This window comes from Trachurus japonicus, chromosome 1 (genome assembly GCF_045865225.1).
Source record: "Trachurus japonicus isolate A0001 chromosome 1, Traja_1.0".
NCBI classification, from domain to species: Eukaryota; Metazoa; Chordata; class Actinopteri; order Carangiformes; family Carangidae; genus Trachurus; species Trachurus japonicus.
The window spans coordinates 460346-487751 of NC_140907.1; the positions used below are offsets into that span (position 1 = coordinate 460346).

The 27406-nt window shown below is 40.4% G+C and overlaps 1 protein-coding gene across 8 annotated transcripts in view; it reads left to right on the top strand.

The window, feature by feature from the left end:
• Positions 1–2043: 2043 nt before the first annotated feature.
• Positions 2044–27406, top strand: part of sorcs1 (sortilin-related VPS10 domain containing receptor 1) — a 204973-nt gene continuing 179610 nt past the window's right edge. For 5 of the 8 annotated variants that reach the window (XR_015037089.1, XR_015037055.1, XR_015037115.1 and 2 more), the window contains exon 1: positions 2045–2951. Coding sequence is in view for 5 of the 8 variants with exons in the window: in XM_085787481.1 (XP_085643607.1) it covers positions 2232–2951 (720 nt within the window). In the remaining 3 variants the exon portion in view is untranslated. Of the gene's footprint in view, positions 2952–27406 lie in introns of all 8 variants that reach the window. The other 3 variants (XM_085789434.1, XM_085788734.1, XM_085790228.1) reach the window with 1 other exon arrangement.

The window sequence follows — 27406 nt, forward strand, 5'->3', positions numbered from 1 at the left end:
AAACTGGATGATAAGTGTCTGTGAGCCACGATATCCCGTTCATTGCAGTGCCATTAATCCAATACAATATGTCTGCTGAATGTTATGTGCCACGAGGAGAGGCAACACTTATCATGTTTAATGTCTTAGGCCATGACTGTGGAGGAGTGCTCCCCCCAAAAATGGGGGATGTATTCACACTTCCCTTCCCAGGGTAATTCAAAGGGTTATTTCATCCACATTACAAAAATAAACAAACAAACAAACAATTATATTAAAGGGACAACAAGGAGTTTTGGAAAAGCGAAGCGTTTTCACACTACATTTATGAGCTTCCGTGTGCACCGTGAAATTCTTTGACCGGCGCAAGACAGACTCATGTTTTCATTCATCAATAATTAAAGTCAGAGGTTCGAAAACGATCACATACCGTCGTAGTCCCGACCATAAACGGCGATTCGGCGGCGTTATTCTCATGACTCGCCGCAAAACCGAAAGTATGGAAACGCTGGTCGGCTCGCCCAGCATTTCCGCCACCACTAATAATAACAAAATAACGATAGAGACAAAACGATATATTTATCGAAAATGGGCCCATTAACAAGTGTGGGTAACGTAGATTCATCCACATTAATATGAGACTTTTTTAATGTCACAGAATTTTTCGTTCTGCCGATGGAGAAACTCCTCGTTGTCCCTTTTTAATAAATACAAAAAACAATTCTCCATCAGAGACAAAAACAGAGCTAAAATAGACAGAGTATTGTACTTGAATTTGTCAAATGGACAAAAACATGACCTGAGTGATCATGTTGCACCCTATCTGGTGGACTTGTAAATAAGCAAGACAATTATAAACTATTAATTTGTTTGTATATTTCATTAACCTACAGTAATCATATGCAATAATCTCCCACTGGTGCTGACTTCCCCCACTGATGTAGACAGGTAGAACACAAAGTGCAGTTTCCCACACCAGGATCAGGACCTTGGAGAGGGCCCCTGCTGATTTTTGCTGCTTTATAGATGAAGTGAATGGAGTTATATTTATGCGGCTCACTGAATGACCTGTGCGCAACAATAGAAAACATCTTCATTTTAAAAGATGAATTTGATTTATTTTTTATTTCAGAGGTCATTGTGTATACATTTTTTATAAACAGACAAAGCGGTGAACAGTGACCCTTTTTTCCCGAACACATGATGCAGCATGTGCTGAGAGGAAACATTTGTCTAAAGACACAAAAATGAAACATCCCTTTTGGCAGTAGGATGTGAAACTCTTTCACTCTTCAATCTTCATTTGCTGTAGCCTGTAGATGTTTTTCCTTGTGGTAAATTTAATCACCTCTTAAGGCACAATTGGTCCATTTTATTCCCACATGACAACATATCCTCTGCTGTGAATTAGAAAGCAGCCAGCTGTTGGAGTATTCTATGGTCATTTCTATATCCCTGTGTGCTGCTAAGTACTCATCAGCAACCACCATAACCTCCAGTCATTAGACACAGAGCACCACTGCCAAAATCAGGGATGAACTTCCGCACTTGTTGTTTCAGCCAGTAATACGCTCACTCCACTCACCTGAGACACTCTGATTTGTTCTAGACACCAAATTATGCTTAAACATGATCTCTCTCTCTGTCCCCCTCTCTATTTTCTGTTCTTTTTTTGTTTGTTTTTGCAAAGCATTTAAATATTCATTATGCAGTCCAGGCAGCAAGGTTTCACACAGGTGATTCCCTCCTTCTTAGCTATTATATCATCCCATAGAGATGTAATATAAGTCATACATATAAATATATTAATATGTTACAATTACCAGAAGCACACCTGGAGGCCTAGAGGCTCTGCTCTCCTTGAAGGGAGGCTGATGATAAAATTTGCAACAGGAGAAAAAAAAACTGCCAGGAATAACTACTCTATTACTGCCTGCTGTATTACAGGCAAGCATATGGTGGGAAATAACAAATATGGAGAAAGACAGTCGCAACATTATCCTCCATCTCTTAGTCTGGATCTTCAGCTCCTCCCCCATGCGTGCGGGGCTTTATTTGATCAAATCCTTCAACTTGGACCACTTAGGCTCAGTCGCACTTTTTGCAACACTGCGTTTGGGCAACACCACAACTTGCGCAGCAGTTCCTCTCCCCCGACCGAGCGACAATTAACGCCCCGGAAAGACAGAGAAAGGAGTGGGGCAAAAAAAAAAGGACTTATTGAATCCACAGCATCCTGTCTGCCGCCAGCAATGGAGACGCGGGTCATATTTTCCCCAAAGTGGCATAGTGCGCTTTGGTTTTTCATTTTGATCATGTTCAGTTTCTGTCACATCGCCAAAGCTGAGATAACTTGCAGGTCGTGCCAGCCTGGAAAAAAGTGGCATGCACAGGAATTGCTATTGAAATTCGACAGAGATGACTCCTCAGCGGATATGAAAGGAGAAGTTTTTGGACGCGGACACGGAGGAGCAGGGAGAGCCGCGGCTGAAAGCGCCGAAAGTCGGCGGCTCCGTTTTGCGACGGGGCTCGATGAATACGCTCCAGATGGGGCGGAAGACACCGGGACAAGGCTGAGGCGGAATACAGGCAACCTGCGCCCCGTGGCAGATGACATCGGTGAGAGCGAGTTCACAGAGGTGAAAGTTTCCTTTGTGGAAACGAGCGGTCAGCAGAGGAGCGGTGATGCCGACCGTTTCAAAAAGCGCAGGAGGAGGAGGGATAGTGCTGATGATGATGAGAAAGTCAGGCCGCTCGGATCAACCCAAAGTCAGAAACCGGGAGAGGAGGAGGGCACCGGATCGGCTGCTGCTGCACGGAGGGTGACGCGCTCTGAATTGCGCTGGAGTGGAGAGGAGCGGAGAGGTGGTCCGAGACAGGAGGAGCTCAAACTTAATAGTTCCACATTCGCCTTGACCGGGGATTCATCTCACAATCAGGCTATGGTGCACTGGTCCGGGCAGAACAGCAGTGTGAGTAACGTAATAATGTTCACTTTAAGCATCATTCATTCGGAGGAGGGAGTTGTGGATTATGTTCCCCGTCAGTCTGGCAACCAACCCCCCAGGAGAACCCCATCTCTGTCTGATACACTGACTAACATCTGAGCTGTGTGTGTGTGTGTGTGTGTGTGTGTGTGTGTGTGTGTGTGTGAGATAAAGAAGGGCAACAATCTCTCACTTTTTAATTCAACTGCTACATCCTCCTTCTGGTCAGCATCCTTTCACACCACAGAATAAATTGGTTTAACTGTTATAAATTATCCTGATACAGAATATCAGGAGAATCACAAGACAAACATCACTATGTGAATATCATCATGCGTTAAGTTGCAAATTAAGGGACAGACGGATGGCTATCACTGAGGAGAGGAGAGGAGAGGGCATCTCTCAAGGGCTTTTCAGTCTGAGCTGAACGGATGTTGGGATAAAGCTGTTCATGTTGAGCATGGAGTATTTTTGACCAGAGGGCAGGATTTTCAAGTAGTGTGGTAGGTTGTTGGAGAGGTTAAGCAATTTCAGGCCTTTTCTAAAGCCACGTTTTCTGAGGCACAGGCCTAAAACACCTGCATGCTTTGGAGCTGAGATGTCATGGAGCCTTTTCAGCCTGTTGGCCTTGAATCCCTTCATGTGATGACAGGAATGAGAAGGGGAAAAAAAGGGAGAAAAAAACAATCCAGCACTGGAGAAAACATAAGAAAGTTGGTTTGAGAGTTCAGTCAGTCCTGTGTCAGAATGCGTAGTTATTTGAAGATGATCTCCTTTATTTTTGCAGAAGTCTCTGCAAGAATGCCCAATGAACTTCTGTCCCCACTGAGAATTCATGTGTGGTGTATCTGGCAAAGGTGCTAGATGTGTCATTCTGCACAGTGTCATCCATTGTGCAACGTTTTATTGTTTGTTTCTCTAACCGTTTTTTTTTTTCATGATGCATTTTGTTCCCTCATTCAGAGTCTATGCAATCACACTTCATGTGTACCAATTAATTATTTTAGCCAGTTAAAACTGTGATTAACACTGGAAGAAAAAAGTATTTGGGAAGCTTAACTTAAAAAATGGCAGTGAAACATATGAAATCAAGTTTCTTCCCTCAAAAAAATCAAAACAAGAGAAGTCTTGACTCCTACATACTGCATAACTCGGGTTACACCCACAACGTTTTGCCCTGTCTGTAACAAAACCAGTCGGCTCTGATGTCCAGCACTTCTGACTGAAATCCCGTCCTCTGCCTCCGATGTTTGAGTTTAGAAACTGAAGCTTGTGACAAAAAGTGACCTCGCAAAGGGAAACAAGGAAAACCTGAAAATGTCAGAAACACATCTCTTTATTTTTCATTGTTATCTCTGCCGCTCCTCTTCTGCCAGTTTGTGTTTACCCTCCAAACAAAAACAGTCATTACTATTTAGCAGCGCTGTTTGATTTTGTGATGTGAATAGATGCTCCATGAAACAATTTGCCCCTATTCTTTCAGTTGACGCAAACAACATATTCCAAACGTGCAAAGATAGAGGAGCCTGCATTAAATATGTAGCGTTGTTGCCATAAGCGGGAACAGACGTCTTCGGTCTTTACAATCAGAGCTGCTGTAGAAATAAACAGATGAACTAACAACATGGCACGGAGCTGAAGTGAAACGGAAACAGCTGCTCTCAATATTTAACCTTTAAGGCATTTACTGTATGAAGCGTCCCACATTACCAGCATCCTGCCTGTCACTTTGGATTGGAAGTTATAATTGGCCACAGGAGTCATGTACAGCAAATACAGTAAAACACATATTGTTGCAGCATGCAGCAGCCGAGTGGGCCGCACTTGATTTAGGACATGGTGGGAAAATGTCAGTGTGATAAAACAGGGACGGGCTGAAGCCACAGGATTCTTATGGCCTTTATTTGTGCCTCCATGTGAATCATGGTTCAGCTGTGGAAGGATATGAATTTTCAAATTTAAATCTTCACTGTGGGAAAAGTTTTTACAAAAATTTAGTGATCTGGCCCTGAAATGACCCGAGGCTCCTGTGTTTCATCAAACCCTTTTTTTTAAAAAATCCGTTCTGAGATTTCCTATTTTGTTTGGTCGCAATAAATGTTTTGGTGCAACCACAGCCTTTCCTTTTGAGCGTGTCAGCGTCAGTGACTGATTTTTTTTTTCCACAGTCACTAGAAAGGCATTTGACAGACAAAGAGAATTGCTGTGGAGCTGTGTAGGTGGACAGCATTGTCGTGATGGAAAGGAAAGATCTAAAGAATGTGTTCTTCTGCAAATGAGACAAATCCAGGCACGCATTTTATTCAAAGCTAAGGCTTTTAGACGAGCATAGATTTTCTTTCGGCACTTGTAGAATGTTGGATTGCATGTTAAAAAGTTGGTAAAAGTTGGCAGCAACATATATTTACATTTACTAGGATGATTTACAAGTTGTTAGCTGCTGTTAACATCAGCATGTTTGGCTGTCAAGTGATTAGGTTCATAAGGTTCATAACAATTATGTTGAATTAGTATCAAAATTGCAATAAGGCCAGATGCAGTATCAAACAGCATGTGTTGCTACAGAGAAGCATCGGCATACAAACTATACTCTCCTCTTGCGAGGGAATATACTTGCTTGGTGAAGACCCTATATGATTATTATTATTATTATTATTATTATTCATAAATATTTACTTTAGATTTTATTTTTTAAGTTGTTTACGTTTTAGAGACAGACTCCCTGGTGGTGTTTGACCAATGAGGAATAGCAGTATTACCAGCTCCACTTCTGGTTTAAGCTTCACACAGATTTTCTAAACAGGCTAAAGACTGTTTACAACCTGTCTGAAGGTCTGATTGGACATGGTTGTGACTTTATTCAAGCTTCCAGGACATAAAAATAAAGTACACAGCCATAACTGCAAAAGTGAAATTCCAAACGTTATAAATCATAGTTATCCTTTCCTTTGTACTTCCTGTTTGATGGCAGCCAGAAGCCTAGTGTAATAAAGAGGGATGTACATTCTACTTCATTTCATTTGAAGCCAGTATTTATATAAATATTTCATAGTCATACAGTATTTTTGTTTATTTTTACAATTATTACATATCCTTGAAGAAAGTGGTACAGTCTATGTTTGAGCTCTTTGTTCTCAGTGTGTTCTCAGTGCCTCTGTATGAGATCCATGGGAGATCCGTGTGTGTGTGTGTGCGTGTGTGTGGCAGTCTTTTTGATAGTGAGCAAGTAAATGTGTCCCTCTAAGGCAATAGGCAAAATAAAACAGCAAACAGGGAGATTATTTGCATTTTAATCCAATCAAAGACTGTGTAAGGAGGAGCCAGCTCTGCCACCACAGGGTTGGGGGGGTAAGGGGGAGTGACAGGCCGTTGGATCCATGACTCAACCACCGAAGACCTTGTAGTGTGAGCGTGACAGAGTCATTCAGCTGGAGAAGGTTTCAAACCTGCACTGCTTCACAGCAGGAAATTTGTTTGGGAACTCTGTCAGTTGCGTTGTGTGGTCAGGTGTGTAGTTCACAGCAGTGACATGTGCTACTGCTGTGTTTGACGGCAGAGGCATTGTTGTGTATGGAAGATATTTAGGAGCAGCCATCATCCTGCCGATTGGAAACTTCACCACTGATGTCTCCACATGCCTGTTCCTCATTCTGAAATCAGCTGTGACGAGTGTAAACCACACTGAAACAAGATTTAGACTAAATCTACTATACTGTAGCTGCTTTAAAGTTGCCGAAATCATGATTATTTACACAATTATGTATGGATATGGGGAGGGGCAAGGCAATTATAGCCCGTTTCTACAAACAGTTTGTCTCAAAGGACTTTACACAGCATCATAACAACATCTTCTGCCCGTAGACGCTCACATCCACTGAGGAAAAACTCACAAGAAAAACTCACAAGAAAACTCTGAACAGGGATATATATATATATATAATAGGCTGTTATTATAGTTTTAAAAAAATTTCAGTTTTCTTTTTCTATTCCAGTATAAATTTAGTTAGTTCAGTGATTAAGAAGTTTTTTCAGGGATTTTTCCCTTTTAGTTGCCTCACACCATAGTTCCCATCAGTCCTCATCACAAACGTATTCTTATGTATCTGTGGGTCATACTGGAAATAGGACCATATTGAGCTGTTGCACTTTCTTCCGGCACCTTTAAGAGAATGAAAACTAAGCTAATTTTATCTGCAGTTCAGTTTAGTTTTGTTGGTTATGCATTGTTCATTGCAGTTTTTATTTAGTTTTAGCTTTTGTACAAAAAAAATATTTCAGCTAACTAAATGTTTTTTTCTGTTCTAGTTTTTGTTTTAGTCTTAGGTATAATAACCCTGCAGGTCAGAGGAGCTAACTAACAATGACACATTTCCTTTTGTGAATTAGCTCACACAACGAACGATCTTTCAATTGTAGAAGGGTGTTGTTGTTGGCGCTGTGCATGATTACCAGCTATTTGACTTGGGCAGGGGTCAAAACACTTAGGGCCGGATCTACTAAGATAACAGGCGCTAAATTGCGTGCTCCTAGTAAAATTTTGTGTGTTTGGTTAGCACACGCAAAATGATCTAAGAGTAACCCGCTAAATGACAACACGCGCAAACAGCAGTATTTAGATGAGTGTTTATCGTTTCCGCCATGGAGAGTGTGGACAGAGAGCTGGGTGGCCACAAACGCAGAATGAAAATGTGATCAGATGGATTAATAGAGGGGCAAATAAACTTATTGTGGAGCTGCAGCAGAAGAAACGAGGGAGATGTGGTTGGTAAAACAAGAAAAACCTCGGCAAACGAGGAAGAGCTGCTGTGATCAGTGTTGGGCAGCAGGTGCCCACTGACCAGAGGGACCACAGACGGAGTGAAGGCAGCGGTGACGTCTCAGTCCCGGTCCCAGAGCTGAGCAGCCAGGGACTGGAGAGGGAGGAGAGGAGAGGAGTGCACCAGAGGAGAGAGGTGTGGAGTGCGTTACAGCGTTTAACTCTTTCGCGACCATTGACGAGTTAACTCGTCACAGCCTGCCGAACGTTCACGACCATTGACGAGTTAAGTCGTCAAAACCGTTTTGTTTTTTTTACAGATTACGATAATAGACACTCTGAGGTACCCTGTGTGTGAATATGGTAGTCATCTGATATGTAAAAACTGTTTTAAACTACAATCAAAACATAATGTTTTTTATAAACTGTATGATCTTGGTTTTGTTTGAGTAATCGGTCTCCTTGAATGCTGCTATGGGGACAGCGTGCAGCGTGCTGTGCGGCTGTCGGTTACAGTGTTGCGACTTTCTTGCTAAATCTGGCGACTTTCCAAACCCTCTTGGCGACAAATCTGGCGACTTTTTCCGGTGCTGTTACAAACGTTTCCGGCCGCCCCCGCCCCAGAGCACTCATCGCCGGCCAGTCACACAGCAGTGTCACGGAGCTGCTCCGCTGCGTCCAGAGACCCGCATCGCTGCACTCCACGCTGCCACACCCCCCAGATTTGCCTACAAATATATTTATTTAGCCGTAGAAATGATCTGGGAGACATGCCACACTGCAGAGTACTGGTAAAGTGAGCAGATTGCCACTTGACACAAAAGTGCGTTTTTCTCTGAAACTAGAGCCGGAGCTCCGTTTTTGGAGAAACCAAGCTCTCTTCTTCTCCTTCGTACTCATGAACGAAACGGTGGAAAAACTCGCCGTTTTTTCGAGGAGCACGTTGGAAAGTCACTCTTCAACCACGTGAAAACCGTTTGTTTCTAGGTGATGTACAGAGTTCAGTTCGACGTGAGAAAAAAGGTAAAAAATAGCCAAAAACATGTGGTCCGGAGCAGATGTGCTGAGCAATTAGTGTGGTCGCGAAAGAGTTAAAGGACCTTTAACACATCTGAAAAAACTGCTACAGTTTGCTGAAATGACCCACACATGAGGAAATTCAGAGATATAAGAGCTTTTGCTCTGGAACATTAATTCAGTATCTGCAGCTATTTGTGCACAAAGCTGCGCCAAGACTTGCCTTTCAAACGTGCCACCGCAATCTGTTTCAGGTTTGCTAAATCACATTGCGTGTGCTAAATAAATTTATTTGCATCTACTCCTCCCAATATTTTGCACGTTCTGGCAGAAACGCCCATATTACGTGCAATGTTGCCCGTTTGAGAGACGCAATCCTCGGTGCGCCCAGTTAGTAGATCAGCTTTGTGCATGCAGTCAAGTTTGCAAACTTTTTTATACACACAATCCTTTAGTAGATCCGGCCCTGAGTTGGTGCACCTAAATCTTATAATGTGAAGGAAAATCCTGTACACTTTTACGCCCCTTGTTCCCACACTAGAGAACTTGGTCTAACTTTCTTGTCGACCAAACGGCTCTGCCATCTTCACTAATCACTCATACTGATTTTTGAATACCACCGGTCACCACACACAATTTGCCTCGTTCCCAGTATTGACTGATTGCAGTGCAGGCTTCGGGGGTGGAATCCCACATGCACGTGTCTTTCTGAGTAAAATCCCAATAATCCAGGAAAACGGCAAAACAATAGATTTTCCTCAAATATATATGTTTTGCGATCATTTGGAGGCAAAATCGAAATCACGATTAAAATTTGATTAATTGCACAGATGGATCCCCAACATGCACTGGGAGAGCACTATTTACAGTATGAAATGTCAGGCATTAAGTACTTGAGTCTGGCAGTCAGACGGATTCAGGCTGACATATTGTCTATCAGTCTAAGATGTTTACTCTTGAGAATGCACAGACGCAGAACATGTCCTGCTGGAACATGTCCTACACAGTAAACAGGAGTGGGTCGATTATGAAATGAAACCCTGCAGAGACAGCAATAGTTTCTTCAAACTGTAAAATATCAAAAGATTTTGTCACCAATTAATGAGTTGATCACATGACACTCTTTGAAGCAGAGTGAGAAACTCACTCTCATATGCTACCTCAGTCAGTCTCGCACTACCTTTCTCAGTGCTGAGGGAGTCTATTTATGGTTATGTGTGTTGTCATCGCGATGGCAACACCCAATCTACTGTAACACAAACCCCAAGATATATTTCACCAAAGACTATTATCCGCTGTTCATTGATGTTATTCTCATCTGGTCATTGATGTGCACAACCTGCTCACCCAACATGTCAGAAATCAAATAATTCAAAACAGAATGATAATATCATAATATAATATATCAACTATGTTTTCATGATTTTGTGCAGTGAGTAGACTTCATGTGAGGATGTAGATGTGTTAAAACAAGACATTGGGGACAGATTTGACAATAACAGAACAGAATAACAGAAAAAAGCCCCTTTGTCTTTAATTTGAGGGCTGCGCTGTAGCCAATGTGAAAGTAGAAGATGTGTTAAGACATCACTCTCAACGATGGCAGATGACAATCCATCATAATCACATAAAGGTAGAACTGTGAGCATTGCACCAAATATTTCCTGATTTCTAAAATGATTTCCGTCATTCAAGACAGTGACACACAGAAATCTAATGAAAAGCACCACAGAAAAAAATGGAACATCTCTAGTGCATACAGTTGTAAAGATATTAATTTCAACAATCAGTTAAGGTCAGATCTGCTCATGTGGGCCTCAAGGGGTTAAAGTTGGAGTTTTTCTGGAGATTTTCCTAGGTTTTCCTCAATGCCCAGATAGATTTCTTTAAGACGGTACTCTTGTCACACATGCTAAGAATGGGACAGTCTGAAGACCCTTACAATACATACATTTTTAGCAGATCTGATGTGTGTGCAAAGTTTTATGAGTTTATTCAAACAAAATGCAAAGCATGTTACAAATGAAACGCCGCTCCGGCCATGCCCTTAAATTAATAGTCAAATGAACAGCACCTGTAAGACCTCAAAGTTCTGTGGCATTACGAGACCATGAGACCATTTTAGACCATGGCTGCCAGGGGCACCTATTACAAAGTAATATGGAGGGGTCTCAGAAGTATCAATGGAGCATTTTGTGAGATGTTTTGTGAGTTTCTGAGCATACTGTATGAAAGCCCCAATTAAGCATAGCAGTTTTGTACCTTGATCTAGTTCCGAATTGTAACCATGGTTATAAGACGCGTCACAACTTTTAACTCAGTTGGCTCCTTCCAGACCAAGTCCTGAAAACAAAGAAATATTTTTGTGTAACAATTTGACACACGTTCTGATTTTAAACTGTTTCATCAGTGTAAATAAAGCTTCTAAGAAGTCAAATTGTGTTTATCTGCTCTCGACAATATAAAATATGACAGAAGAATGAAAAGTGGAAAAAACTATCATTACCTTATGTTAATTACCTTGCTTCATTAAATTGCTTATTTCCTTCACACACTAGACATACTTAATGCTCCTAATGCTTCAGCTGTGACCATCAGAGGTTGTCTTGTTTTCACCTGCCTTCATGTGTGAGTGTATGATCATGGCAACATACTGTCAAGATGAAGGCCAGGTTTGAAAATGGGTTTGTTCCCATGCATATAATGTAATTATGTGGTATAACTTTTGGAAGTCTGTACACCTCCACAGCCCTGACAACCATTTAGTTATTAATCAGATGTTTTCTTCAGCACACCACTAGACTTGACTCCCTGATCAGATGAAATAGCTCCTCATCATCATATCTGAACAGCTTTCTCAGAATTCCTGCTCATTTATTGGTCTTTTATAACAGCCAAATCACGTCAAAACTCTTCACCTTGTGCTGCAGCCACACTCACCTGGCTTTACCCTGCAATTACAAAACAAGTCTCCAAATCAGGTGGTGAACAACCATTTGCCTTGCCAGCGGACTCTAATCTGTGAGTGTTTTTAGACCTGTTACTTAGCACATCCTGCTGACAGGAGAGAATGAAAAAAAACAAACAAAAAAAAAACATCACAAACGACAAATATAACCAAAGCCACTGTGTGGGCTAAGTGATCCTTTGGGTACATACCTGAGAGAGATCAGGCAGGCGGATTCTGTCATGTTCCGCCAAGCAGCGTTTACTTGCCATCAAGCTGCATATGCCCATGAACAGACCAGGTTCCCAGTCCCTCTCTCTCTCTTTCTGACAAACAACCTGTGTGAGATGCTCAGAAATGTAATCAAAGTCAACATTTCCTTGAGTCTGAAATTATATGCAAGGAAACTTTTGAGAGTGATTTATATACTTTGTCGTTAATACTGTATGTTGTGGATGTCGAAGACCTCAGGAAAACACACTTTCTCCACAGAGCATCATTTATATTCCTCCCACCTTTCTGTTTTACTCTAAGTTCTGTTTCAATCATGCATACCTTTCTGCCCACTTCTGTTACAGAACACTCAAATCTTTGTGCCATCTATTTACAGCAAGTGGCCATGATATTGTTTTCTTGTGACTACAGAAGTTAATTTACACACATTTACTACTAAAGCCCATACACTGGAGGCCGGTGGGTTATAGAGTCTTGTCCATAGCTTTTTTAGATAAAACTTTTTTTATGAAGTTATTTTAGGGCATGTTTCAGCTTTATTGGAGAGGATAGTGAGGAGAGAAAAGCAGGGAGAGAGTTTGAGGGAATAACATGCAGCAAAGATATTCTTCTTCGAGAGTTGATTCTGCAGAGATGTTGCTATGTTTTCAACATTATGAGTCACCAGTCGTTCAGATGTGTCCCAGAGAAATTCTACCCCATCTACCTATCTTATAAAATCAAAGTCTGGTCTCAAATATGCCAAGTGCATCTCTAAGCTTTGTAGATTTGTTAGTGTTACACACGATACCTGCTCTTGATGCAACATATTTATTTGTGAACTTGGACTTGTTCATCATGTACATACTGCTTCTGCTACTTAATGATATCCTCCATACTCCTGTAACTTATATCCAATTAACATAAACAATCATACATTTTATCAAAGACATACACTAATACTAAACAGACACGTTAAACTTGGTATCATACTGAATCAGTTTTTATATACATGCGTGTATGTGTATATATATATATATATATATATATATATATATATATATATATATATATATATATATATATATATATATATATATATATATATATATATATATTTTTTTTATAAAGACATTTTTTAAGGAGAACTATAGTCTCAAGCAACAAAGATTAGAAGTGTATAAATAGAAGCAACTACCAGTTATTAAAAAATTCTATTTATTATTTTTTTAGTATATCAACAACAGTTCTAGGGGCTACGATATCAAGAGTAAATAGCCAACATTCTATATACTAAAAAGGAGGGAGGGAAATCCATTTAAAAAAATGCTCATATCATGTAAGACTTTATCATGTTTTTGTTAATTGAGTGTTGTTGCCCTCCGACAGGTGATGCTTATCAAAAGTATTGGCAAATTTGGCAGTCCTGACTACTGCTGCTGCTGCTGCTGGGGCAGGAGGCTGTGCAGTGCTTTTTTGTTTACAAACTTCAACGAACTAATCTCCAAACTCTACCTTTAAAGTTAGAACTGTCCTAAATTACCATGGACAAGAGAACCTTTATTCCATAAAATAAGAATATGGCTAAAACTCATATAATGTGCTTTCAGCAAAGCTTTTCAATTCAACTTGACTGCAACAGTGAGGCCAACAGTGTAATCTTGAAGTCACTGAACACAGCCCCACTACTCTGCAGTGTGCCGAGCCTCTGTTTTCCTGGCTGATCAGGAACTCCAAGGAAGAAGTAAAGGAGCACTTCCGATACACTGAGCCTCACCCTCGTTATAGCAGCTAAACCACGTTCCTTACATGTAGCATTACTAAAGCAAGCCAAGGAGACACGCACACACATACACACACACTTATCTGAGTGATCATTTTACAGTAAATTCATAGCTGAAATCACAGGCCAGTTTTGTTGTAATAATTTCTGCTGATAGGTGCGTGAAGGAATAAAACATGTTAAAAGGTGTGATATTTGGAACTAAGGAAATCAAATTTTCCGGAGTCGGAGGGAAAACATTACAGCTTTTATCTGTATCCTTGCACTTGACCACATGGGTACAGCTTGTCTAAGTAGGTGTACTTTATATTGAAGTGGCATTATCTCTTCACAATCAGTTCATCTGTATTTAGCCCATGGCTGGTGACAGAACTGCAGCTACCCAGGTGGCCCTTTAATGCGATTGATACTTTGACGTGAATAATAGCAATCCAGGTGATTGGTGTGTGGGAGAGAGGAGCGCTGCACACTGTTGAGGGAGCAGTGAAGCATGGCTTAGAGAGGCACACTCACACATCACATTTTGTGTGGACATCTGTGACAGTTAGGGGAGTAAAGGTAATTTCTACATAAGAGTGTATTAGTTACAGCAAAGCATTAAAATGTCTTTGCAATACGTGAAAAAGTCAGATCATTGCTCAAGTTCATGGAGGTAAAGCTGATAGTCTCTGACTGCAGCTTTTCAGGCAAAGGAGGTCGTGGTGTTTATACCTGCTTCCTCTGAAACTGCACCCCCCTCATAGCAATTCAGATTTACAAGGATGATTCTCCTAGCTATTGCGAGGTATAGTCAGTTTCTGGGGGGAGAGAGTCCCATCTCACCTGCTGATCAGATTTCAAATTGCAAAGGACATTTCTGTGGCACAAATTGAATCCCTGTCAATCTGTAAACCCAAGGAACGCATTTGAGAGTGAAGATGAAAAAGGTGTTTTTTAGGAGTAAAGCATGTTGACTGCAGCAGATGAGATGGCTGGGCAAGTTAATTGACCAAGTGTTATATTACGTGGATTTACAAAGTGGTGGAAACAGCTGAAAGAGACCTTGAACGACACAAAGAAGAACAGGTGATGTCTTCTCAACACACACTGGTTTTCTTTGCATGTATAACAGAATAAGACATAAGAAAAAACCTTGTGTTGCCCACTCATGCTCTTGAAACAGGTACATGGTACACCAAGTATTTTTTCATCAATAATAAAAACAACAGAGCTTTTTTCTCTACCTTTGCAATAGCCCACACACTTTCTGGCTCTGCACGTAGATGACCCAACACAGAAACTCACAAATCTTTTAATCAGCCTGTATCGCATTGCTATTCATCATGAGCAGTGCGTTTTACAGCTTTCTTTTGCAAATGCTGCTACTTAAAAAACAAACAAACAAAAAAAAGAAAAACAGTACAATCAATGCTATTAAGAACTTTTGCTGAAATTATTTTTCCTCTCTCTGACCTTGCTGGGTGGTGAAGTTCACACAATGTCTCTTTTCTTTTAAGCAGCTCAAGGTGAAAGGTGTGTGCGTTTGTCTGTCTGTCTATCTATCTATCTATCTATCTATCTATCTATCTATCTATCTATCTATCTATCTATCTATCTATCTATCTATCTATCTATCTATCTATCTATCTATCTATCTATCTATCTATCTATCTATCTATGAATGATATTAGAATTAGGATGTACATTTTCATTATGGAGTCTAAAAAATAACAAAAGTGACAAAAATTAAAGCAGTCAACATCCATACTAAGAATGTGTCAGAATAAGGGTGAACTGTACAACAGCACTGCAAAAAAATGTGTTCTAAAAAAGGGCTTTATTTTTGTGTATGTTGCTTGACATCATCTTCCCTTCTTGATGTTGCTTTCAAGTGTGTCTGTAGTGCTTGTTTCAGAGTTGTGGGTTGTTTTCCCTGTGCCTGTGTGGGCCCTCTCCAGGTTCTTGGGCCTCTTACTCCTAAGTCCTATAAAATGTAACGAAAGGTGTAATGGAGACTCTAAATTATCTGTATGAATGTGAATGTGAATGTGGGTTGTGTGTATCTGTGTGTGTTGTTTGTCTCTATCACAGACTGGTGTAGGTAATGAATTGTAGGACTGGGACGATATGTTTTTCTCCTGATTCGATTATTTTATGATTTTTTTGGCTGCCGATTAGATTTAAATTATGATTCTTCGATATTTCAGATTTTTGGTTTCCTTTTTTAACACCAGACCATGTGAAAAAGTTGAATGATGATGATGTCTACAGACTGGGGGGGCAACCGCCATTCTGACATCACACCAGGCCGACATAGGCCTCTATTTGTGTAAATGGCAACACTTAATTTTCAAATTTTAATTTTCAAATGTCCCATCATTTCGACAATTCTTGCCTCCTATGGTCGCAATGATGGTATTTTCTTCTTTTTTTAAACATCCTGCCTTTCCGACAATTCCTTTAATAGCGTTTTTTTTTTCCCCAAAGGATTTTGCACTGGTTGGGCTTAGGCAATGATTAAAGTGAGTGTGAAAGAGAGTTGGTTAAGTTTAGTAAAAATACCAGGTGGAGGATAGAGGACGATGGCATGTCGGAATAGTGGTATGTTGGAATGGTGGTATGTCGGAGTGGTGGGATGTCGGAATGACAGCATGAAACCCTACATACTATATTAGGAGCCATATTTCCCCCCAAAAATACGCATCACATGAGAGTCAGTTTTTAAGATTTATTCAGCAGAAATATATTTAAACCATTTTTAAGTAAACTGCTACATTTAGCTGAACTTATACTCTCTTTTCAAAAGCCTGGACTGTAGGGGTTTGACTCCAAATCAGTTCTCATATGCACATAGATATGAATCACCTGTAACAATGGTTCTGCAAAAAAAAAAAAAAAAAAATCAAAAAATAAGGACGGAGATGCGCTCTCCAGCTGGTCCACCTGCAGATCCACAGATGAGCTGTCAGAGTTCCTCTCTCTTCAACCTGGTGTTTGGCTGCACTTTTGTATGAAAAGAGTTCAAAATGTGAAGATTCAACTTCCATCTGAGCACTAACCAGCTGATCCAGAGCACAGTGGATGCGGCTGCTCAGCTGTAGCAGTGTGTGTGTTTATGACAGCAAGGAAATAAATACAGCGACCATTCTCTCAATCGACGATAGAGGATCGGGTTGCTGATCAGCATAAGCCTAGTCACATTCAATAGACATTCAATATTTAATCTCATCAGTTAATGGTTATTAATCGGTTAACAAGCATCAATTATCTTAGCTTGTTGCAACGCTGTGTACAGAAGCCTGTGAGGGTGCGCAAAGATACAGAGGAAACGTTAATAAAAAAAATCAGTATTTGAAGTTTAAGAATCAATCCGGAATCGTAGAGGATAAGAATCACGATTCTTACATTAATCGATTTTTTCCCCCCACCCCTAATGGATTGATGGATTGTTTTTAAGCACTGCAAAGATGCTGTGTCCCGATAGAAGTTTGGAAAACTCTGCCTGCAGTTGCTCAGTCTTTCATATGTTCAATGCAACCTGCAGGAGTTTCTGAGGATTCATGTCATGCATTTTGTTGATACAGAGGAAATAACTCCATGACAGCTGAAAATGAGTTCAAAGCGTCTCCCGACGTCTTTACAGCAGAAATAAACCAGTGAGAAACTCTGTCAAATGGCAGAGAACGACATCCGTCACAGACTATGAGCTCAGTAAGCCTAAAGTCTGAAAAAATTATAGTCAGAGAAAATAATTATGCCAGAGGAATGACACAGACAGAGAGAGAGAGAGAGAGAGAGAGAGAGAGAGAGAGAGAGAGAATCCAGATGCCAGAGAAACTCAGTCAGTTATTGTTAATGGGAGGATGAGGAAATCACACTACAGATCCATTTGCTATAAGTCATGTTTTAGGAGTATTATATTTGTATGGTGCACAGTACGATCAATCACCTTAATGTGAAGGATTACTTGAAGACACAGTGCTCACTTCATCAGTGAGCATTCTTTTTTTAAAGTATATTTTTGGGGGCTTTTTTGCCTTTAATGTACAGGAGAGTCGAGAGAGAAAGACAGGAAATGGGAGGCAGAGAGAGGAGGGGATGAGATGCAGGATAGGGCCCCTCGGCGCGGGATTCGAACCGGGGCCGCCTGCAGTGAGGACTATAGCCTCAACACATGGGGCGGGTGCTCCACCAGCTGAGCCAAACACCGCTCCCCATCAGTGAGCATTCTTGCGCTCCATTTACTCACTGGTTGTGTTGATACTGCTCAAGGGGCAGACTGTACTTTATGACAGGGGATGAGAGGGGCATGAGAAATTTGTTATTGTCCATATTGTTGCCTTTTACAATATTATAAATAGATAAATGCATATCAATATTCAGATGGATATTATATGTATCATTCAGTCCTGGTAATGCCCGGCAGGTGGTGTCCCATTAAGCTGCCTTCATCAGCTCTTGTTAAAGCAGAAGTAAGCGATCCGGTCGTTTTGGCTAACTTTGACTTTGACTTTGACTTTGACATCTTTATTGGCAACATACAGAATGTTTTAAAAAACGAAAACATACGTCAACACAACTGCTGCCAAAGGGATAAAAACACAAAAAAGCCATCGGCTTATTTCCATTGTGGTCCCTTAGTGAGTGAGTGTGTGTGTCCGTGCGTGTCGGTGGGTGTAAGTGCATGTCCATGAGGGGAATGTGTGGGTGTGCCTCTTCTTGTCAGCAGATGGAGTTAGCAGTCCCCGCCCTCGTCCCTATGTCACCACATTCACGCGCATCCCTTGGCTGCACACACAGAGAGGACCGCCCCTTTATGCCGTTCTCTCTCCTCATTGGATAAAGGTTGTAGGATACAAGGAAAGTTACAGCAGAGCAGAGTGACTGACAGACCCGTGTTTCAGACCAAACACTCTATACAGTGTAAGTATTGTATTGTATTGTATTCTTTGGATCCCCATTAGTCTACATAAAGATGAAGACTATTCTTCCTGGGGTCCACAAACTCTATGTAAGTGATTGCTGTCGGAAGATATAACTATTTAAGACTTATATTAACACAAACATTCCGCTTACTTCTGCCTTAACTATTTTCATGTTTTTCCATATTCTGTGTTGTAAACTGTTTTCTTGTCTGTAACAACATCTATTGTACGTCTGTCCGTCCTGGGTGAGGGATCCCTCCTCTGTTGCTCACCCTGAGGTTTCTCCAATTGTTTCCCTGTTGAAAGGGTTTTCTATGGAGTTTTTCCTCAGTGGATGTGAGGGTCTAAGGGCAGAGGATGTTGTTGTGATGCCATGTAAAGCCCTTTGAGACAAACTGTAAAAATGAGCTATACAAATAAAATTGCCTTGCCTTGCCTTTCAAGGTAATACAAAGTAGCACAAAGAACGAAGGCACTTCCTGCTTTTTGGCAGAGCCCATCTGCGTATCGTCATTCTGAAAAGACACACAGGGGGCAGATGAAGACATCTGGACATAGACTACCTGCCACATCTGCTAATGTCTGAACACATTTATCTCAAACCCGTCGTTACCATGTGAATTACCATGATGCTTTGATCGGCCAAGCTCCTTGTGTCACAGCCCTTGATGCCAGCATCCAGCCATCACAGTCCATTAGATAGCAGCAAAGTAAGGATGTTGACACTGCAGCTACACTACCACTGGTATCTTATTTAGAAGGAAATATCCACCTGCTGCAAGCAGCCCAGAAACATGCAGAGATAATGCAACTTATCCGAAAGATAGTGAATGGGTGTGGCTGGAACAAATCAAGGACAGATCAGCTAATCTACTGTGCATGGTAAATTTCTTCTAATAGTTCAACCACTGAACTGTGTGATTATTACCACTTTCATGCTCCATGCTTCTGTTTTTAACATAATTACTGCTTTCTTTCATTCACAGATAAATTGCATTTTCTTCTTTTGCGACAAAACATTGTTGTTTCAGCTAATACTTAAGTTATACTAATAACCCTAACCCTAACATCAGGTAAATAAAAGCCCTAGCCGGTATTTGAAAAATTACAGCAATGCAATGCAATGGAATGCAATATGCTGAACACCTTCCCTCAGCCCCCAGTTAAAATAAATTATATAAGTATGGGAACAATTCTGTTATATAACTAAAGTAAAATAAATAACCATTGCAATACTTCAAGAAAGCAGACATGTTTGTAAACGGAGCTGTAATACAAAGTCTCGTGAAGTCTGGTATTGTTTTACTTTAGTTATATAACAGAATTGTTCCCATACTTATATAATTTAACTTATTGGCTAAGATCCATCAGCTCCCATTATACACTGTTGTGGGGATGCAGGGACAGACAGAACTACTGCAGAACAGGAGACATTAAGAAGAAAATCCTCTGATTCATTCTTTTCGACCTAAAATTTTAGGAAACTACAGTATAGCCCCGGGTTGAATTTGCCTGAATTGTCCCAGGCTACAGCTGGTGGAAGGACTGGTTGGACTAGAGTCTCTGAACACAGAAGATGTCAGCTCATTAGTATTTCAGGTCTTGCTGTTGGACATCAGGAATACAGCACTCTGATTCATTCATCCACTCTGCAGTGAGTCTGTCCATCGGACAGCCAGGACATTATAAACTGAGACTCTAACAAACTTTTCCAGGGCTGAGGTGCAGTGAAACCAAACCAGCCTACTAAAGGTAAAAAATGCCTGGTTGTCACACCTAATTTAGTGCCATCTCTGCACATTACACCTCTCATACTTCTCTCTGCAGTTGAGATAATGCACAGTTGAGTCAAAAGAAAGCTCTAGTTCAACTGTGTGAGATAAGGTGATACTCCGTGTGATTACCATTGTGTGAGCAGTGGTAGGCACGTCTCATCTTTGACTCTCATCCTTGCCCGTGGAGGAGTGTGAGTAGGAGTAGAGCACAGTGCTGTTAAATCAGGACACTGCTTCTAATATCCCCAGAATCTAAAGGAGATGCGTTGGCATTTAAAGAAACCCCTCCAACAAAACTCAAGTGTTTATCTGTGAACAAGTCTATGATATTATATAAAGATACAAGATACAAACTGGTTTGGAAAAGTTTGGTTGGCAACAGTGTGTGTGTGTGTGTGTGTGTGTGTGTGTGTGTGTGTGTCTGTCTGAAGCTCAAACATGTGGCTGAGGCTCTGGTCTTTTCTTAAACCCTCGCTGTGTTGCTGTGGCTTTTCATGTTCTTGACTCCATTACATATCATTATTACACTGGTTGACATTTTCCTTCATTACCATGAAGTGGGCAGTGGAATTAATATGAATATTTACTATATATAATGGCCTGCTGTCAGGAATAATGACTAGCACACAAAATAGAACTTAAATTCTTTTGTTAACAGAGTATTAGAAAGTATAGTGAAATAGCTTTTGCTATTTTGTTTTTTTTGTCTTTTCATTGACATAAACCCATAATAACCATTCCCTTCTAAACAGTTTTAACAGATTGTAGTTGATGTCTCGGTGGAAACTGCATTTTATGACCTTTAGACCATCGCTGCTACAGCTCTCTTATTTATCCCGTGAATCAGAGTTAAAATATTCTGAATATCATTTATTTTTCAGTAACATGGTGTTTTCAAGGGATGCAGGTGAAGTTCCAGCAGAGCTGCACTTTGAACTTCTTTGCTCCAGTTGGTAACCTTCCAGCCGGAGGACCTCCATACTGAGTGGGCCCATGCAAATCAAAGTGATCTCTCTCCATATTTGGACAACTGCCAAAGCATGTGTTGCCAGCTTTACCAGGTGCCTGTGGCCCCCATGTAGGGGCTGGAGTCAGGTACAGCCCTTCAGACCAGATGGCCTTTCCATGGGACTACATCACTCAGCCCTCCCCCTGAACCCTTCTGGAGACAAAGATTTTTAAAAGGCAGAGATGCAGTGCTGTAGTTGTAGAAACTGCACTCCATGTATTAACTCATATATTGCGCAGTATAAATGTGTTAAATCATTTTTTAGAAGTCTGAATGTAGATTTGTCTTAGAGGACCTTACAGTCTTCCCAGGTTTGAAATAAAATGACAGCAATTCTTCACACAGTATGGCTAATCAGGACACATTTAGATTCAATGTCCATCAATGCATTCTACAGAGCTGTTGGCCATGTAGCCGATTTTCAACACTTTTCTCAGTGCTTGATTGCCGTAAATCTAGGAAGGAACAATCAATGGTCAAATGACATACTGCACTGCGGCATAGAATGCTGAAGGAAGTTGAAGCTCACAGTGATCTGGTCATTTGCTCCACACACAAAGCGCTCTCCCCCTGCAGGCATGTGCAAGGTCAAGGTTACAGGTAGAAGAAAATGCATGAACATATATTTCTGTAAAAAGCAGTTCAGACAGCAACTCATGCGAGACATCCCTCGGGCTACATACAACCGAGCTGTTGATAGTTTGTTATCTGTCTGTGGATGGAGACTGAGCTCAGACAGCAAGTTAAATGGTTTTTAATACAAATTAATAAGATTTTTGAAGGTCATAAAAAGTGTTAATAGCATCTGTACTAATCAAAATACAGTATCTACCTTTTTTTTCTTCTGTAAATCTCAGATGCAGTCAATAGTAAAAGAAAAGATCACTTACTTTATTTTTGTGATAGTACATCTATCTATATAACAACGGTACCGTTAATGTTATATTTGTGCTGCGTTATATTTGAATCCTCAGCAGATACAATATTCTGGTGGAATGAAATTCAACCCTTATGAAAGCCACTACCCACAACATGGCACCTTTCACGTTCGTCAGTGGCAGATAGAGACAGCTGTATTTGCTTTGTGTGGGGGTACTTCCTTACATCTCCCTCCTTGCACTGTTTCTTTTTCCGTCTCACTCTGCTGTCAGATGTTGACTGAATCAGGTTAGAGATGGGAGGTGCAGAAACAGAGGCACCACTGATGAAAATGACAATGTATCTACCCTGTTTGGATATTGAGATGCACAAACTTGACTCCATCCCCAGGAAAACACAAGCTTATGTAAAAAAAAAAAAAGAGGAAAAAATGTAAATGTGTGCTGCAGGTGTGCATGAGTAATTGGAAAGGGGATGAAATTTAAACAGGGCTTAAAGAATGCACAAACAATAACTACTGAAATATTGTACAAGTCAGAGAAATTCATCATTTCCAACATTTACAGAATGGAAGGCAAGTACAGGAGGAGGGTTTTTTGATCTACAGACAACACTGAGACAAAATGATACGAAGTGCTTTGCAGATAATATGACAGATGACAGAACTCTGCAGAGTTTATTTGATGACTGTCACATTTACTGCTTTGTCATTCAACTAATGTCTGACAATGTCAAGACTATCTGTTTATACCTGTTATCATCCATGATGTTTGCTCCCATTATGCTTGGATCAGGCTTTATCACCTCCAGAATAACATGATAATTATTCTGAGCAGAGTGTTGAATAGCAATCGAGTATGAAATGTAAACGTATAATCTGTTTTCTTCTGAGGAATGCACTGATGACTTTTGGAAGTGATTTAACACCCTTGGTGACAGAGTCATGTGTTGGTCAGAGCGGTCCATTAGCATGGTGAGACAGAGTCCGTAACGCTGCAACCGAAAAAAGAAAAGCGTGAGAAACTTAAAATACTTAAAATGACTCGTGTTAAAGATTCTAACAAATATCTGGAGATGTTCCTGTGTCCACCAGAACGTTCTTGCATCATTTGGCCAAGATTTAAACCATTAGTATGAACTCATATTGAGCCTTGATCAGGTTTGTGTCATGGCCCTGGGCCTGCCGCCATTTAGGCTGTCTTTACACTGCATGGTTCAAGTGGCCCAATTCCGATTTTTTTTTTACTTTCAAGTGGCTCAGATCGGATCTGTAACATGAATGTGTAAACGGGAAAAATACGCATGGAATCAGATACTGTCAGATAATTTTGTAAGGATAGACGTTCACTTCGTAAGTGGCGTGTTGGATATAAACTTGTGAACACCAGACTCACCTTTGTTTAAAAAATATAGCTAATGGAATCGTAATCTCCCGTAGCTATTAAAAAAAATAAAAAATCACTAGTTTATTTCCAGTGGGTTGTTTCATGCAAGCACAGCAGGTGTAAATGCAGATATCAGGTATGGGTATCAGGTATCAGGTAACAAATCAGAATTGGGCATCAAGGCCTGTAGTGTAAAGACAGAGTTAGTGGCTCGGTTTTCTGTTTTTTTGGACTCTTGTTTTCTTCAGTTCCTGTTTTATTTTGTAGTTCTGTTCTTATGCATTTGGTTCTAGTAATACTTCCTGTGTTTTCCCGCCTCACTCTCCTTGCACACCTGTCCTGTGTTTCACCTCGTCAGCCCTGCCCTGCTCCTTGTGTGTGTCCACCAATCAGGTTTCTTTGCCCTCCTGTCTCCTCACCTGTTGCTTGTTACTTTGATTAGTTCTGTCGTATTTGTGTGTCTTTCAGTTTCTTGTCGGATTATTGTTTGTTGTCATGGTGTTATGTTCTCCTGGCTGTGTTAAGCAATTAACACTTAAGTTTGCAAGTAATCTGCCTGTGTTAGCTCTTGCACTTGAGTCCTTCCTCCTACAACCCTGACAGTTTGATCAAAATACCTAACGTCATTCTTTGAGTCAGAGTATAGATCCTTCTGGTCAAATACACAGTTGCCAGTAACGTTGGAATAGATTTTTGTTTTACCTCTTCTCATGAAATAAGGTAAAACAAAAAATCTATTCTATTTTTTTTTGTTTTACCTCTTCTCATGAAATAATAGGCGGCACGGTGGTGCAGTGGTTAGCACTGTCGCCTCACAGCAAGAGGGTTCTGGGTTCGAACCCGCCGGCTGGCTGGGGCCCTTCTGTGTGGAGTTTGCATGTTCTCCCCGTGCATGCGTGGGTTCTCTCCGGGTACTCCGGCTTCCTCCCACAGTCCAAAGACATGCAGGTTAGGTTAATTGGTGACTCTAAATTGCCCATAGGTGTGAATGAGAGTGTGAATGGTTGTCTGTCTATATATGTTGGCCCTGCGATAGACTGGCGACCTGTCCAGGGTGTACCCCGCCTCTCGCCCAAAGTCAGCTGAGATAGGCTCCAGCTCACCCGTGACCCTAGTGCAGGATAAGCGGTATAGAAAATGAATGAATGAATGAATCATGAAATAATTGTAATAATGTGATTTATTCATGATAGATCAAGTGTATAACTAATTAACTAACTAACATACCGTTTTTGGGCAGAGATTAAAAACAACAACAACAATTTATTGTTCTTCATTAAAAAAAATAGAATATAATACAATCCATTACTCTGACTAAATTATCTGCTTCAAGGTAGTACTTAATAGAAATGTCGTGGATTTAAAAGTACAATATTTCTGTCAGAAAAAGTCAAAAAAGTGATTGTATAGACACTAGAAAAATATTCATATATGCTAAATAGTAAACCACCTTGTTACTGTCCACCCCTGGGTTTGGTCCAAACCCACATCTGGCTGTTGATGTGCAATCACCATTCACACCTGCACTGATGTAAACATGACACCTAGTTGAACAAGCAAATTTACATTTTTCATTTACAGTGCTGTGACATCAGAGCACAAACACTGGACACACACCTGCCACATCCTCAGCATGATGTTGTTGTCAATGATAAGAGCCATTTCACAATGCCACATCTTTTTTGGACATTATTTGACTCTTCAGCTGTTTAGAACTGCAGTAATAAGCGTTGATGTTGCTGTATAACGAATGACAGTGAACTGTAATATGAAAGGCACCAGATACATTCCTATAATAATTTATTGTGTGATAATGAGTTAGATTTCATGCAAAGGAAGCAGCAGCTAGAGGGGGTTCTGATAATAAAAATAATATCCACCAGTTGAACAAAACAGCTAATTAGTATGTGGACATTTTATCAACCATATAGCAACTTCATACTCCCAAATGTGTTCAGCTTGCAGTTAAGATTTTTCTGAATATGCAACATTAAACATGGAGGCATATCATATGACTCATTTTGTGAGGGGGAAAAAGATAATAATTGATCTATTTATCAGTACAAAAAATGAGCCATGAATAAAATCTATTAAATTGGCTTTCAGTACTAAAGCAGAATCACTGAGCACCTCTCTCCTCCAGGGTCAAACATGGTTGTGTTATGTCCATATAATCAGATTAGTCAGCTTGACACAATTATTTCCACGGATGAAAGCAAATAATTGACTGAAACCTTAAACATTCGTCATTGTACACCTGAAAACCTAATGATCATACAGTACATTAATGCATTATCTTTAGTGCCATGAAGTTGAAGCTGGCCTAAAAGATGCCTCCAGATCTCTGTAGGAGCTGCGTTGATTGACTCACAGAAACGTTTCCTCCCTCAGCATGCCTCTGAACACTGTCTAGATGTGGTTGAAGCTCGTCTACTTCATTTTTTCTGTTATTTTGCTGAGATTTTTATTCCGTTTGTATCTGCTTTCAGTGCAAGAACTTCCAGTTCTCCACATGGGAATCTAATATATTGCTGGTTTGAGCACTTTCACTTCATCTGGTGGCAGGAAATCTGCAGTTTGTCACCTTTTTTTTTTTTTTTTTTTTTAAAGCATATGCTTCTGTGCCACTGATGCACATTGAAGCAAGCATGTCTTTGTTTCTTCAGGTTACCGCTTTTGATTACTGTCCTTAAATGTGGTTGCTTGGATTCCTTAAGCTTAACGTTGTGACGGGGCAGCCATGTAGGATTGTGCCTAATGAGATTTCCTTGTAATTTTCCCTTCGCCTGGAGCTTCAAGAGACTTGCTCAGTTCAAGTGAAGGTCTTATAACTGTATTCCTCAATTGAAGGACTTCTTCAGATTTACACCTCAAGCAAATTTCGGGCTGTTAGATCCCTCTGCACTGCACTGATGAGTTGATCTGAGGGAAAGAAAAAATAATTAAAAAACTGCTTCACTCAGATGATGAGAGATGGAAGCATGCTGTGTGCAGCAGCACTTTGCAGGTTATAATTACTGGAGAAACAAAGATCATGTCAGAATAATGCAGGCAAAGAAGGGATTTTCTGTCTTTCTTTCTTGTCAACCAGAATCCATAAAGAAATGACTTGATGATGATTAGAGCAGCTTTAATTAGTGTGCATGTTAATGATAATAAGGCACAGTCTTGGCTTGTTAATGTTATCCAGGTATATGTATTAAACTTGCAACTTGCTCCTGGTTTTATTCATGTAATAAAATAAAATCTCAGTCTTTGCAGCATCCAGAACAGTTTTTTTTCTCTGTTTCTCTGACAGTGTGTTGTTTTCATACCCAGTCTGTATAACCCACTGGGTGTGTGGAACTGGAATGACTGTCTGTATGTTAATAATGCTACAGATAAAAGAGACATCTCCAGCATCCACATGGGTGTTGAACTTGGTTAATAGAATTCACACAGGAGGAGTTGAGGCAGTTTTTCAATTACCATCAATCATTAACTTGTTAATTTCAGTGATTAATGTTGGCTTCAGTCTCTTTTGCTTCAGCATGTCTTCATACACATATTTAGCTCATTATGATGTTTCCTGCCAAAGCAATGTCATATCAAGGGGAAATTAAGGGAATAAAAAAAAAATGTATCAAGTAGAAATGAATGGGGATGCATAATTAGATGTCTTCATTATCAGTGATTTAATACTTACAATGAACAGAAATGAAATGTTTGCTTTCAAAAAAAAAAAAGTTTATTGCGATGGTTGCAAGTGGCTGCATGCTCACACTGCAAATGT